Source organism: Diabrotica virgifera, chromosome 3 (assembly GCF_917563875.1).
Source record: "Diabrotica virgifera virgifera chromosome 3, PGI_DIABVI_V3a".
NCBI lineage: Eukaryota > Metazoa > Arthropoda > Insecta > Coleoptera > Chrysomelidae > Diabrotica > Diabrotica virgifera.
The window spans coordinates 105,418,448-105,434,652 of NC_065445.1; the positions used below are offsets into that span (position 1 = coordinate 105,418,448).

The 16,205-nt window shown below is 32.1% G+C and overlaps 1 protein-coding gene across 3 annotated transcripts in view; it reads left to right on the forward strand.

The window, feature by feature from the left end:
* Positions 1-16,205, forward strand: part of LOC126881998 (probable serine/threonine-protein kinase DDB_G0282963) — a 222,013-nt gene that overhangs the window by 18,043 nt on the left and 187,765 nt on the right. For all 3 annotated transcript variants that reach the window (XM_050646762.1, XM_050646761.1, XM_050646763.1), the window contains exon 2: positions 9,837-9,912. In XM_050646762.1, the coding sequence (XP_050502719.1) occupies positions 9,837-9,912 (76 nt within the window). The remainder of the gene's footprint in view (positions 1-9,836; positions 9,913-16,205) is intronic.

The window sequence follows — 16,205 nt, forward strand, 5'->3', positions numbered from 1 at the left end:
CTGATTATTTCATTCATAGGTGATTCTGACCAATAGAAAGCTACATAAATCTGAATTAAATCGATAATTTTTGATAATCTGCCGTCGTTAAGTATATTACGTCAGATGCCCTTCGTTGCTACGAAAAAATACATTCAGTGACATTAATGACAATTAATGGTTTAAAAATTATAAAAGTGATGACTTTCAATCGTCAAATATTTATAAAAACTGTGTGTTTAATGGTACTTACATAAATAACTTACAATAAAATTTTGGTTTTGAACAGTTTTATTCATGAAATAATCGCAACAAATTGCACTCGACCTCTGAAATTAATATAGAATTTTTGCTCTCGTGACACTTTGACATAATTTCACATAACTTCAAAAACTGTCAAAGTGTCACTCGGGAAAAATTCAATAATTTCAGAGCTCTTGTGCAATTACTACTGATTATTTCATTCATAGGAGATTCTGACCAATAGAAAGCTACAGACATGCAAATTAAGGTGATAATTTTTGATAATCTCCCGTCGTTAAGCATATTACGTCAGATGCCCTTCGTTGCTACGAAAAAATACATTCAGTGACATTAATGACAAATGTTTTAAAAATTATAAAAGTGATGACTTTCAACCGTCAAATACATATTTATAACAACTGTGTGTTTAATTTCACTAATTGGTACTTACATATATAAATTACAATAAAATTTTGGTTTTGAACAGTTTTATTCATGAAGTAATCGCAACAAATTGCACTCGAACTCTAAAATTATTGAATTTTTCCCGAGTGTCACTTTGGCAGTTTTAATTTCACGAGCCGAAGGCGAGTGAAATTATGTCAAAGTGTCACCAGGGCAAAAATTCTATATTAATTTGCTCTTGTGCAATTACTACTGATAATTCGATGAAATAAAATTATTTTGACATCATATTTAAATGTCAGATTAATAGACAATTAAAATGGTTTTGAATCATCGTTATGAAAACCAATATCGTCGTCGTGGTAACCCATTATATTGAAAGTTTGGTTTTGACAACCTTGTCAAAGAATTAATTTGTGTATTTTCACTTCTAAATAAAAATTGATATAACTATTTTTTGTGGCTTTTTTCCAAACGTACGGCCCTAGAAAAAATATTGTTCCTAACTCATGCGGAAAGTGTCTTCCCCGCACTCGACTGCTTGCCCGAACTCCGCTATCGCATCGTTCGGGTCAACGGCAGTCTCGTGCGTGAAAGTTTCACTTTCCGCACTAGTTAGGAAATAGTATATTGTGCAACAAGTGCAGAAAGGTACTAATTTCTCACGAGTTTGAAAAGTTGCGGTACGAGCGCAAGCGAGTGCCGCAATTCAAACGAGTGAGAAATTACCTTTCTGCACGTGTTTCACACTATACTTTTTCTACAAGCACAGTTTTTCCTAAAAATAAAAATCACAATTTCCAAACGACGATTAATTATAATAGGTACCTATGTGATAAATTTTAAACTGTATTTAATTAATACCTACTAATCAATTTAAATTCCTTATACCTAAATAAATTGCACAGAAATCAGTTAAAAAATTAATGCACTGCCTTAATTTGTTTAAATTTAAACAATTATTACACATTATTGACATTATATTTATGCAGTCACGGATTTACACAAAACCTACTTCATTCGACGTCTCTTGCACAGGTTGCTAAATCCTTATTGGTTATTTGATAATTATAAAATGTTTAATAAGAATAAAATTGTAAAATAAAACAGTTGTAACATCCATAATTTAGTTTCTATGCTATAGTTAAATATAATAATTGTCTTATAGGTTATATATTTGTCTAAAGTTTAACCACGGATGTAAACAGAATATAACGTTACTCAGAATGCGGTAGTCCACGGATGTAAACAGAATATAACGTTACTCAGAATGAGGTAGTCAACTGTGCAGAAAAGAACTTTGCGGCACAGAAACGTCACTTTGCGGCACAGAAACGTCACTTTTCTGCACACTAATGTCAAATATCTTATACTGTGAGAAAATATCAAGTTTGCTAACATAAAACCGTGCAGAAAAGTGCACTTTGAATAGTGGTTGTAGAAAAATAACTAAATTGTCATTCATATTTAAACTAAAAAAAAGTCCTATCTATCAAATGTCAAACTTGGGGTTGTTCTAGTGATTGTCGGTAAATGAAAAAAAAATTAATCCTAATGAATTACTTATGTGCAAAAAAGCAACAGTCTGGTTTTTAAAATGAGGATGGCACAGTATTCAATACAAATATGGCTTTTTCTCGAAAGTGTAATGGGTGATTCTCTGCAAAATGAGTCTCATAATACAGATTTTTGCAAACAAAAAAGTTCAAATAAGATATCACATTTTCATTTTATTAGATGTGGTTTTTTATTAGAAAGAATGTTTTATCAAAAAACGTTCTGAATTAAGACCGGTTTTTGATTTTTTTACAATTTTCTGAAAAGGGTAGACACGGGAATTTCACTAAGTGCATGGGAATTACAATAAAACACTAGAGCAGAGGTTCTCAATCTGTGGTACATGTACCACGGGTGGTACATATCATTATTGGCGGTGGTACACAAAACACAGAAAAAATTAAAATAGTAGTACTTATTAATACAGAACAATATCATTAATAAGTCACATTCTCAAATTATTCTTGAAAATAATACATGGTCGTATAAATAAAAAACTAGAAGAAGGAATAGATGATAGTCAGTTTGGGTTCAGAAACGGACTAGGAACCAGAGAGGCGTTATTTGCTTTTAATGTGTTAGCTCAAAGATGCATGGACATGAATGTGGATGTGCATGTTTGTTACGTTGATTTTGAGAAAGCTTTTGACAAAGTTAGACATGGAAAATTAGTCCAAATTCTAAAGACAAAAAACATAGACAAAAGGGACTTACGAATAATAACAAACCTTTACTGGAATCAAAGAGCACAAATTGTAATAGATAACGAGCCCAGTCCAGAAATTGAAATCAGGAGAGGAGTTCGGCAGAGATGTATTATGTCTCCATTACTCTTTAATGCATATAGTGAAGCCATTTTTGAAGAAGCATTGCTATCTCAAAGTGAAGGAATAATAATTAACGGAAGATCTATTAACAAAATAAGATATGCAGATGACACCGCGATTATGGCAAGCTCTGCTGAACAACTCCAACTACTACTAAACAAAACAAACAATTTCTGTGAAGAATATGGACTAAAAATGAATATAAAAAAGACCAAATACATGATAATAACTAAGAAAACAAACATACAAACAAGCATACATTTGGGAAATGTACCGATAGAAAGGGTTGATAAATACAAATACCTAGGAACCTGGATTTCAGAGAAAAATGATCAAACAACAGAAATAAGGACCAAGATAGAAATAGCAAGAAATGCGTTTGTAAAAATGAAAAGAGTTCTCTGCAACAAAGACCTTAGCTTAGAACTGAGAGTAAGAGCTTTGAGATGCAACGTGTTCTCGATACTACAATATGGACTTAAAAGCTGGACATTAAAGCAAGAACACATAAATAAGCTACAGTCATTTGAAATGTGGTGTTACCGAAGGATGCTTAGAATAGCATGGACACAGAGGAAAACGAACACGGAAGTACTGCGAGAAATGGGTAAAGAATGCGAAATAATAAACACAATAAAAATAAGAAAGTTACAATATCTGGGACACGTAATGAGAGGACCGCGATATGAAATGCTAAGACTGATAATACAGGGAAAGATAAAAGGCGGAAGGAGTATTGGAAGAAGGAGAGTGTCATGGTGAAAGAATTTAAGGGACTGGTTTAGATGCAGTTCTATAGAACTCTTTAGAGCAGCGATGGATAGAGTAAAGATAGTGATGATGATATCCAACCTCCGATTAGGAGACGGCACTTGAAGAAGAAGAAGTACTTATTAAGTATTGATAATACATTTTGAAAATATAGGTGGTACCAAAAATAATAAAAATAACTGTAAGTGGTACATCACTCAAAAAGGTTGAGAACCGCTGCACTAGAGATTATAAAATGAGTGTTATAATGTAAAAAGTATACAAATCAAATGTGTTTCTAACTCAAACATAAATAAAAAAGATAACTTAAATATGTTTCTCAATCTTAAAAAACTAAAAAACCTTATTTTTCAAAAACGTCAAGTTCCGTTGGGTATGAATAGTAAATTCTGTTGCCTTTGCAAACAAGAGTTGGATCCGGAAGAATACGTAAAATATTATTAAAATCTACATATGAGATGTCTTCTTCGTCCAAACTAAATAACTTCGATTTACTTTCGCATATTTTGAGGAACATAACTTTAACTTCTCCATCCTCATCCAACTCGCTTTGGCATATAGCTGCATATTTGTATTTTCCTTGGAAAATTCGACAAGAATGTGGCAACCTGGTTTTATTTTTGAAGACATTACAACTCCATCTTCTTCTTCAGAATCACTGTAAACATCTTCATATCTTAACTTTGAAGTCTTGCTTGTATAAGGAACATCTTTAGAACCAAAATCTGTATACTTCATCAAACATCCAAGTCCATAATGATGGCATGTTTCTTCACACGTGAAACAAGACAAACTGCGAAACCAACATTTTGATGAAAATTTTGATACTACCTGATGTACTTTCATAGTACCTTTAAAAATAAGGCTATCATTTTGTTCCACTTGTTGCCTTATTTTATTAATTGCTTGTTCCGTAATGATATAAAATTTAATCTTTGAACAATTTTTCTCAAGCACGTCTATGAGTGTTCTTAGTGAATCAATATCAGATCCTTGTGCTACAATACGATCAGCAGTTCGTTTACATACCCCTCCAATACCATCAGGTGGTCCTTTTCCATGTCCAGCTTCGCAATAATTCCATGTCACCATTTTTATTTGACTAAAGTGTCGATTTAAATTTTTGACCAAAAAATTAAACATAAATTTATTGCGATATTGGGTCGCTGGGCTATCACTTAAAAAGTGAACCGCAGTGGCATCTCCTATTGAATCCTTTAGCACCGGTAATAAGTGGGCCCAAATAGCAGGAACCTCATGCTTAAGACATTCTGACATCGTACAGTAAGAGGTAGGTTTAGCAATAGAATCTGCAGTTGTTTTGTAGACGACGACTGTATGTAAACTGATTTGTTGCCTTGAGCCTCCGAAATGAAACGATTGTGTCTCTTGAGCATATTTTAAGTTGTAATTTTCGCTAAAGTCGCAGTGTACTAGGATAGATTCATGTGACAGTTGCTTCTTAAGGCCCGAAATTGCCTGGAATTGGTGACATATTCGTGCTTCGTGTGCCAAAAATGCAGTTAATTTGGATTCAAATTCGTTAATTAAGGATCCCAATGTTATTGGAACAAGAATTTTTACGGTTTTAATCGTAGTTTTATTTGTGTTACTTTTGGGGTCGTAATATTCTTCTTTTTTTGTTGACCATTTATAATATTTGACAGGCTTGTTTTTATTGTGGTCCTTGTATATTATAACAGTCTCTCGACATTTTTCACACACACGTAATAGACAATTTTCAGTTTTTTTCTCGCAGCATAAACTTTTAATAATGGTAGTCAAATTTTTTGAACTTAAAACTCCGAATTGAAATAAACTAGAAGTAATAAGCTCCATATTTGCGTGGGTAGTGCACATACAAGTATCTCTACTGGAAACATTCATATGCAATATCCAAAACGGACGAGATCTGCAAAAAAAAGCGTAGTTCACCTTAATACCTGGGTGAGTATTCAAAAATCTCTTGTGAAGTGAATGATCAACATTGTATCTGTTAAATATCGTTTCTGTTTCGTTACTTTATTTCGAGTTATGTACTCTTTTTTCCAGCACAAATTCTCGAATTTAAATCCTCGTTAAAATACTTATGCATCTGTCGTCGAACAGTATCCATACCTACACATATCTTTTTTTTTTCATGTACTAAGATAGACTTATTTTGATATTTTTTGGGGCTCAAATTCCTAAACCAATCTTTCTTGAGCAATATTTTTTCAGTCCATATTTTCTTATAATATTTCCAGACATAAGTTTCTTTATAACTTGCTTTGTTCTATTTTGTTCACACTCTTTGTATGAATGTCTTAGTTGTTCCTCCATAACCTGACCAAAAAGAATCTTTTTCTTAATTTCATCAACTTTAAATTTCTTTCTTGGAGTACACGGTGTTTCATCGATAATCAAATCAGTTTTCGTTAGTGGTGTTAAAGGAGTTCTAGGCTGTTTTATCTCTAGCTCTTTTTTCTGTTTTTCCGCTGTAAGTCTCTGATACCTTTTTTTTTGTATTTTTCTAGTGCTGCTTCGAGCTTTTTAATTTTCTTTCTTGTTTTTACTTTCTCTCTATGTCTTTTAACTCTGTTTTGAATAGCCCTCCTTCGCCCAATATCGGCTCTAATATTGAAACGAAAAAGCGATGGACTACCCCAGCTAATTGAAACAATATTCGAAAATATTACCTCAACTAACCAAGATAGCCATCGTTACACCCTTAGCTTAGCTCAGTCACTCAGGTGTGTGTTCGTCTTGTCCTAACCTTAGAATGAACTCTGAAAATTGGAATGGAAGCAAACAAAACATAGTTTTTAACTAATCATGTTTATTGTTCATAAAGATATAATAAATAAAATGACTTAGTAAATTGCATTAACAAATGTATTCAAATTCTTGCCAAAAACTAACAATTCTGGATTATACTTATGGCTTTTGGTAGCTGATGGTATCTTCTTGATGTCGTATGGTTCTGCTGTTGTAGACTTCTCGTAGGCCTGGGCGGATCTTCGGCGCAAGGCCCCTGCAGCTAGAGGTGGTGGTTGTGCAGTCTGGATGTCATTGTCTTTGCCTTCAAGTGTGCATCACCGGTGATGTGAGGCTTAAGTTCCCGAAGAGGGAAAGGTTGATCTCTTTCCAAAAAAACTATAAAACAGAGACACATATCAATCATCAAGAAGAAAAACCAAAATATACCTTTGCCAAATAGTATTCAGAAATAGTAATTGGCAAGGGTAAATTACATAGAATTTAGATGAGAATAGTTAAAATTCTGATTACCAAACGTGCATATTAATAGATGAAAAGAAATATAGAAATCAAACACATGTAAATTAAAAAGATTTGAAACTAAAATATTAGAACACATGGTCTGACATTGGAAGTTAGGTTAGATATTTATAAAAAATGTTATAAGAAGGAATGGAATGGATGGAATATAATGACTGTAAGAAATTATTAAAAAAACTATTTGTAGCTCACCCCAAGAGGAAGATGATTTGTTGAAATAAAATGATTTATTTTTGAAGCTGCTTTGCTTTTTAAAACATTTCCACCTCCATTTTGAGAATGAGATATGGGAGTTGTCACTGTCATTAAAATGACATGACAACGAACCTTGGACCGAAATTTGAAATAACGAACATGAAACACGAGAGAAGATACAATGTAAATAGGGTTGCCTATTATAGAACGAGCGCCAACCAATTTTTAAAGGGGAAAATGGGTAAACCAAATAGAAGAAGATAATGATTAATGAAATATTAAAGAAAAAAAGATAAAATAATTATTTAAAAACAAAATATCAAAGATGTGACGTTTGTAACGTTACAATATTTTCTGATTAATTATTTATATGGGAAATAAGCCACAATTAAAACGAAAAAATAATTTTTAGAGTGAGACATCAAGACCATTAGACGTTAGAATAAGTGAACATCAATCTTATATTAAAAATAGAGAATTTGAGAGATCTCAAATATGTCAACACGCATGGGATAATGAACATAGAGTTCAGTGGAGAGATTCAAGTATAGTCCTGAAAGAATCAGATAGTAAAAAGAGAAAAATCAAAGAAGCGGCTCTAATTATGCTAAATGAAACCAATTGTGTCGCAAATTCCTCGGTAGAATGCAGTAGGATGTGGTTACCCATACTGAAAGAGGAAGTCAATAGAAAGAAAATACCAAGATTAGTAAGTCAATAATATCGAGCTAGTACATATTTTATATTTTAGTATTACTTATATATCTAGTATTATTAATATTATTTATAATTTAAACATGTTACAAGTCAGAATTTGGTATTATTTTTTGAGAGTAAATTAATGTAAGACCAAATACTTACGATGTCGGGATAGTATCACAAGGTTTTTCCTGGTTTTCCCTTGTGATTTACTATGAAGTCTCTAACGCGAGAATTTTACTGTCGTTGCATTTGGTTGTCTTTTTAAAGACAGATCACATGCTATAATTTTTTATGACGGATATTCTTGAGTTGGGGTTGATTTCATGTAATCGAATGAACTATCTTTCAGTAAGTCGTCCCAGGAACGCAACTCATAAATATTGGCAATATCATTTTAAAGTCTTCTACTTTAAAATGTATAATATATGTCTGAATTGCCAATATAAATGAGTAAGATTAAATAAATTATTAGAAGAATTTTTTTGCTTAGCAACAACACTTTTATTTATTTTAGTAATATTTTGTATTTTGACAACGGCACCCGATTTGGGCGTCGAAACGTTAATAAAATTATTTTTTCGTTTTAATTGTGGCTTATTTCCCATATAAATAATTAATCATAAAAATGCCACAAGGAAATAGCTTCAGAACAATATTTTCTGGTACATTTTCTTCATCTGGAGAATTTGGGGGTGTATTGTTTTCCAAATGTTGTCCAGTCCCCTTCAACGCTTTTTGTCTTTGTCTGAATGCAGCTAAATTAGTTCTCCATTGTTTCCTCTTCAGTATTTGTTGTCTTGGAGTCATCTCATTGATAGATTTTTTTATTTTACATTTTCGTTGCCTCAGATACTTTTCCTTTTCTTTTTGTTGTCGTTCATCTCTTTTGATTGGATCTTCTCTTATTTTCCTGCGTCTTTCTCCCTTTCTCGTTTTCTTTGTAAAAGCCCTTCTTTGAAAAGTTTAGCCATGATTCTGGAAAAAAAATTAACATCAATAATAAAATAACAAGTGGTCGAAATTCCCGTGTCTCATTTGTAATTCCCGTGTAATTAAAAAGACTTGGGAATTACTGACCCGGGAATTACAAAATACGTGTTTTACATTCATTATAAAGCTTTAAAATAAAAAATTGAAAAATATTATATTATTATTGCTAGTTAGGACGTTTTTACTTAGCAGGGCAGTATATCTTTAGTTTTTTTATGTTGTTATGCCAAATATTTATTTCTATTTAATTATTTTAACGTAAGTACATACTTTATTTTCATGTTGCATGTGTGATGTGTGAGAAGTTTTAGCTATTTTTGTTTGGTTACAATAAATAATTGTTCATTTTTATTCACTTTGTTGTGTTTAACGAGACGATTTTTAAAACATTGCGTATTTTTGGGCGCCATTAAATATTTTGTACACAGGCACTACCACGTTCTGGCGCGGCACTGGGCTAATCCAACGATAAGGTAGAGTTTATTAGGAATTTTTTCATTTTTTGAAAAGCGGACCTATCATACTCTACATAAGCAGATATTTCGACATCATTGTCAAGATCGTTTGTTATCTGGCAACCAAGATACTGAGATCTTTGCACGGGTTCTGCTTGTTTGTTATAGATACTACTATTAATGTCGGCATTTGGTGCACATTTAACAGCCTTTACTTTTGTTTTATTTGTGTTTATATTCAGCTCCACCCAAGCTATCTCCCTCTCTGGTTATGACATTTAAAAGACATTGCAAACCCTCGGCACTGTCAGCAATAATGACAATGTCAGCTGCATATCTTAAGTTGTTTACATATTCTCTGTTGATTTTTACTCCGATAATATTTTAATGTTAATAGCAATAAAATATACTATCAATTGCTTATTTGTTTCAGTGAAACATCCTGGGTAGATGATGATTTGGATAACACATCATTTGATAGCCTGGTAGAACGAGTACAACAATTAGTGGTAAGTTTTATTAAATAAAATTTATTCCTAAGCTTACTTAATTTTCATAAATGTTTTTTTTTTTATAAAAAAAAACAACTTAAAATTATGCAACACAGTCTATATAGATTTGATGTAAATCATGGTATTTATTTTTTTTTATTTATCTATTTATTTATTTACGGGCAAACCCAATTCTATAAAAATAAAGAATTTACATTTTTCAATTGATTATAAAGTATTACATACTATACAGATGAAAACAACATAATAGAATATAGAAAACAAATATAGGTAAAATATAGAAATATATAATATATAGAATATAGAACTCAATAATAGAAAACAATAACATAAAAACAAATTAACAAATTACAGACGTTGCACTCAGATATTAAACCCTTGAAAATTGCTTTTAAAATGAGTCATGGAGTTGCCAAACAGTTGTAAATTGTAAAGGGAGTTAGCTAGATTCAAGACTCTGGGTATGAATAAAAAAAGTGAATAATTGAATCTATGAAAGGGTACATAAAATGTTCGCACTTGTCTAGTGGAGCGAGGTGGCACAAACAGTCCAATCTTATTAAGGAGTTGAGAACAACTGCATGTACCATTTAAAGTATTGAATGTAGTAAAAGGTCTCTTTGTTTTCTCCGGCTCGCAAGAGAAGGGACCTGCAGTTGATGTTGCCATACAGTGTAATCCTGATCCATATATGAAGCTTAAAATCAATGTAACGGAAGAAATTATTTTGAACTTGTTTAAGTTTCCTAATGTAGAGCAAGTAGTGTAGGGACCACACTGAAGAGCAATACTCGAGGCGAGATCTGACCAAGAGTACGGAGTAGAACTCTAATACTGGATACGTTTGTTTCTAAAGTCACAAGTTGTTCTATTTACGAAACCCAACATTTTCATAGATGTTTGAATAACATTGATGATATGAGTATTGAAACAAAGAGAATTATCCAGTGTAATCCCCAAGTGCTTGATTTTATTTACAGTATTGAGCAATTGGCCATTAATGTAATAGTATAATAATATAGGGTGGTGAGTACGGTTTTACATGATATTTGCTGGAATTAAGGTTCATAGTCATAAAATCAGTTGGTAATATAATTAATAAATAGATTCAAGAGTGATTAAATAGATTAATGAACCCAAGCGGGACCCCAGTGGTACCTACACCTGACTTAACCGAAAAAGTTTGTGAAAGTGGTTCACTCGGACCTCTTGAATTCTTTCAGTTAAATAATTCTGTAACCACTGCAACAAAGATCCACTTACATATGCCATATGAGCTAAGCTTGCGAATCAGGAGTTCACGGTTTACTCTGTCAAAGGCCTTGGAAAAGTCAGTATAAATTGAATAAACTTGGAAGTTCCTCTTCCAAGGCTTCAGACAGAAAATCGACATAGGTGAACAAACTCAATTCTGCAGATTTACCTGTAGTAAAACCGAATTGCTGAGAGTTTAGGATCCCGGAAGTATCAAAGGATCAGTAATAAATAATACTTTCAAAAACTTTTTTTGGTATAGCACTAAAAATAGGTATAGGACAGTAATTACTAATGTTAGATTTATTACCTGATTTATATATTGGTGTGACATAAGAAAGTTTCCAAAAATCTGGAAATTGACATACATCCAAAGATTTATTAAGTATAGAAACAAAGGTCGCGATAGTATAAAACTGAATTCCTTAAGAAAATGAGGTGGTATACCATCAGGCCCTGGACCCTTATTGACACTTAATGATGAAAGCTTTTCGTAAATTTTGGAAATCTGAATACAATATGATGAGTACGGAGTTTAGACTGAATATGGTCAACACTGCAATTTAAAGTAATATCAGTCAGGCATTAACATTCCATGTCAAATCACTCAGGCAAAAAATTTTGGATCTCCGATTTGTCTGAAAATTGGTATACAGGGTGTCCCAGACTAATTTAGCCACGTTATATCTCTTAAACGAATAGAGATTTTCAAATGGGACAAAAAGTGACATATTCTACTCGTAATACACTTCAATATGGCGTACAAAAAAATCATCCGCTAAATATTCATCCCTTAGTAACAACCCCTAACTTTAATTTTTTTAATAGCACCCTGTATATTTTTTTTTATAGTTTTGGATGTGGTCTTTTATCGTCTATTCAACACATTTTTTGAAAATAAAATCGGTTCGTAAATAACCAAGAAACTATCAGTTTATTTTTGTTAATTGTGTGTCCCAGACTAATTTATCCAGGCTATATTTCTTAAACGAATAAAGATTTTCGAATGGGACAAAAACTGATCTATTCCATTTGTAATACACTTTCATATGGCGTAGAAAAAATTCATCCCTAACTTACAGGGTGCTATTTAAAAAAATAATGTTAGGGGTTGTAACTAAGGGATGAATATTTAGAGGATAATTTTTTTTTCTACGCCATATTAAAGTGTATTACAATTATGTAATAGATCAGTTTTTGTCCCATTCGAAAATCTCTAATCGTTTAAGAAATATAGCCTGGATAAATTAGTCTGGGACACATAATTAACAAAACTAAACTGATATTTTCTTGGTTAATTACGAACCGATTTTATTTTCAAAAAATGTGTTGAATAGGCGATAGAAGACCACATCCAAAACTGTAAAAAAATATACAGGGTGCTATTAAAAAAATTAAAGTTAAAGGTTGTAACTAAGGGATGAATATTTAGGGGATGATTTTTTCTACGTCATATTAAAGTACATTACAAGTAGAATAGACCACTTTTTGTCCCATTCGAAAATCTCTATTCGTTTAAGAGATATAGCGTGGCTAAATTAGTCTGTGACACCCTGTATAGCTTCTGCGGGACGTAAAAATAAGATATTTAAGGTCAAAAAATCTTCTTCTTTTTTTCTCAAAATGTTATTTTATGCGATTTTACAGTGATTTGGTGTTTATTTAAACAAATTTGCATTTTCTGTCGTAAAGTATCGATGAAAAACATAATATTTTAATAGAAAGGACTCAAAAATGTCATTATATGGCATTATAACAAGTTATTTTGAATCAAAACAAGTTTTTGATCAAATTTTATAGTGTAAAAAACGTTAAAATACCGTTTTTTGCATTTTCCTCCATTCCCAAAATACATTATCATCGATTTGGCTGAAAGTTTGCCCACAGATAGCCAAAAGATAGGACTTTAAGTGGTTAGAAGGATTTGAATTATATTACAATACCAAAAAAGTTACATGCAGTAATATCAGACTCAAAAGTATATATTAGTCCAGTCGGGATAGCATTTGACCTTGAATGCCGAGCTGCCCAAAATTTTATTTTTCTGATCTTTAGGGGAGTCAATAGTAGCCTAAATTTAAAATCACGAATGAATTCCTCCGTTACGTTAGCAGCCATCTTGATTTTAAAGGAGAACCTGTTTTGCTCAATATCTCCGCTATTTTTAAATTTTCGACAAAAATGGTAGGAACTGAAATTGTTCCAAATAAATCGTATTTACAATTATTACAATTTCTTTTTAACAATTTTTGTCGTGATGTCGATATTTTCGAGTTAATTTTACTTACAGTGGACGCCTATATTTTTGACTATAATATTGCATGTTGTTCTGAAGCTATTTTCTTGTGGCATTTTTATAATCAAGTATATTCAAATGGGAAATAAGCCACAATTTTACCTAAAAATGATTTTATTAACGTTTCGACGCCCAAGTCGGGTGTTGTTGTTGTGTTGACAACAACACCCGACTTGGGCGTCGAAACGTTAATAAAATCATTTTTAGGTAAAATTGTGGCTTATTTCCCATTTGAATATACTTGTATATAATATTGCATGTAACTTTTTTGGTATTGTAATATAATTCAAATCCTTCTCACCACTTAAAGTCCTATGTTTTGTCTATCTGTGGGCAAATTTTCAGCCAAATCGATTATGATGTATTTTGGGAATGGAGAAAAATGTAAAAAACGGTATTTTAACGTTTTCTACACTATAAAATTTGATCAAAAGCTTGTTTTGAATCAAAGTAACTTGTTATAATGCCATATAATGACCCTCTAATTGAGTCCCTTCTATTAAAATATTATGTTTTCCATTGATACTTTACGATAGAAAATGCAAATTTGTATAAATAAACACCAAATCACTGTAAAATCGCATAAAATAACATTTTGAGAAAAAAAGAAGAAGAAAATTTTTTGACCTTAAATATCTTATTTTTACGTCCCGTAGAAGCTATGTACCAATTTTCAGACAAATCGGAGGTCCAAAATTTTTTTTGCTCCAAAATTGAGTGATTTGAAATAAACTGATGAAAAGTGGTCTGCGAATAAGTTGACAATGACATTGCAACAGGAAGCTACAGAGTCATTCAGGGTCATTGAGTCAAGTATACTATTGTCACAGTATAAAGAGGGACAGTAGAACCACTCTCCGAAAAATTTGAAGTAAAATCTTTAGTCGCGCATGGCGACCGCGCAATGTTCCCAGTCGCTTTTGCCCCACTCCCGCATCCACCACTGGTGAATTACCAGTAGGGATGTTCACAAAAAATTAAAAAGTCATTTCAAACATGTAAAACGATTAAGAAACAACCTAGGAATAATTGTCCAAAATTTCAACAAAATTGAAAAAGCCTTTCTATAAAAAATCTTTATTAGAAATCTAGCATTATTTTAAATTTCAAGAACGCTTCTCTATTGGCCTGACGTCACTAGTTGCATACCCCAAGCTCGCGCCATTCTCATAGTGTTACTGTTTACCTGTTTGACGTTTCAGGTCATTTTATTTTGTTCTCTTCTTGTTTTATCAGGGTTAAAGTGGAGTTTTATAGTGAATTTGTTTAGTTTAAAGTGGATAGACTATTTGTAAGGACATATTTTGGGTTTTACAAAAATAAACAAATAAAATGGAAGAAGGTTTTCAGAAAGCCGATTCGTATAAACTACCGACTGTAGTGTAGATGTAACAAAGGTGTATGATTTATTGGCATCTTGTAAAAAATAAATCTACCACAGCTTTACTGAGTGTATATTCCATATAATTTTCCATGTCTTCTTTAAGCTAAAAAAATAAATGCTTAATACTCCACAAAAAAAAAATAGAGAAAGTTGTATGCATGCATTGTACGCATGCATATTGTATACATACATTGGCTGGTTATTACTTTACCTTGGTTAGGTGTATTAAAAATATTTTTATTCTTCTTCATGTGCCTTTTCCGTTGTGGACGTTGGCTATCATCATGGCAATTTTAATTTCATTTGAGGCGTTTCTGAATAACTCGATCGATTTTTGTCCAAATCATTGGCGTAAGTTTTTAAGTCATGAGTGTCTTTTCTTCCGGGTCCGCGTTTGCTCTCTATTTTACCTTGCGTTATCAGTTGGAGTATACGATATTTATCATGCCTCATGATATGACCGAAATATTTAAGATTTCGTTTCTTAATTGTAAAAGAGATTTCTTTTTGTTTTCCCATTCGACGCAATACCTGTACGTTGGTGTGGGTCGCCCAGGATATTTTGAGGATACGTGGGTACACCCACATCTCGAATGCCTCTAGCTTTTTCATTAATGTTTCCATTATTGTCTAGGCCTCTGCGCCATATAGCAAGACCGGAAATAATAACATTTTAGCAGCCGCATTTTTAGTGGGAGAGATATTATGTCGCAATGGGTGAAAATATTTCTCATGCATGTTGTTAAATGTTGCTATGTCCTTTTCAACTCTAGATCTTATTTCGGTTGTTTCGTATTTCGAGTTGACAACTGTTCCAACCAATCTTTTCACTAAATTATTAATGATTTTAATATAATATAAAGTCATACCTACATCCACATGTAGTTATTTCAAGGTTTACTTTTACTGTATGTATTATTAGAATCCCGTTTTTAGGAATATCCCAGTTTAAGGAATACAAATTTGAGGTCCCGAAACTTTTTCATTTACTCTTTAAGGGGGTAGGTGCAAAATCTTGGTCCAATGCTATTTAAATTCATTCATTTTTTTCGAATCCTGAGAAAACTAATAAGTATTTTTGAAAAATGTAAATGCAGAAAGAACAATTACATTATTACCAAGGGCCGAAAGCCTCTGGAAAACTTCTATAATGTTTATTTTATTAAGTTAGTTCTTTAAGTTAGTTATTTTAAGTTCTAGCTGCAACAAACCATTTCTTTTTCTGTTTTAAATTGGCTGGAACGGTAATAAAAATCTTGTCAGAACTGTTTTTTGATGTATTTACACACCCAGGAATAAAACACCACTTATTTGGCTTTATTTTTAATAATTAAATACGTAAAAAACTGCGCACAT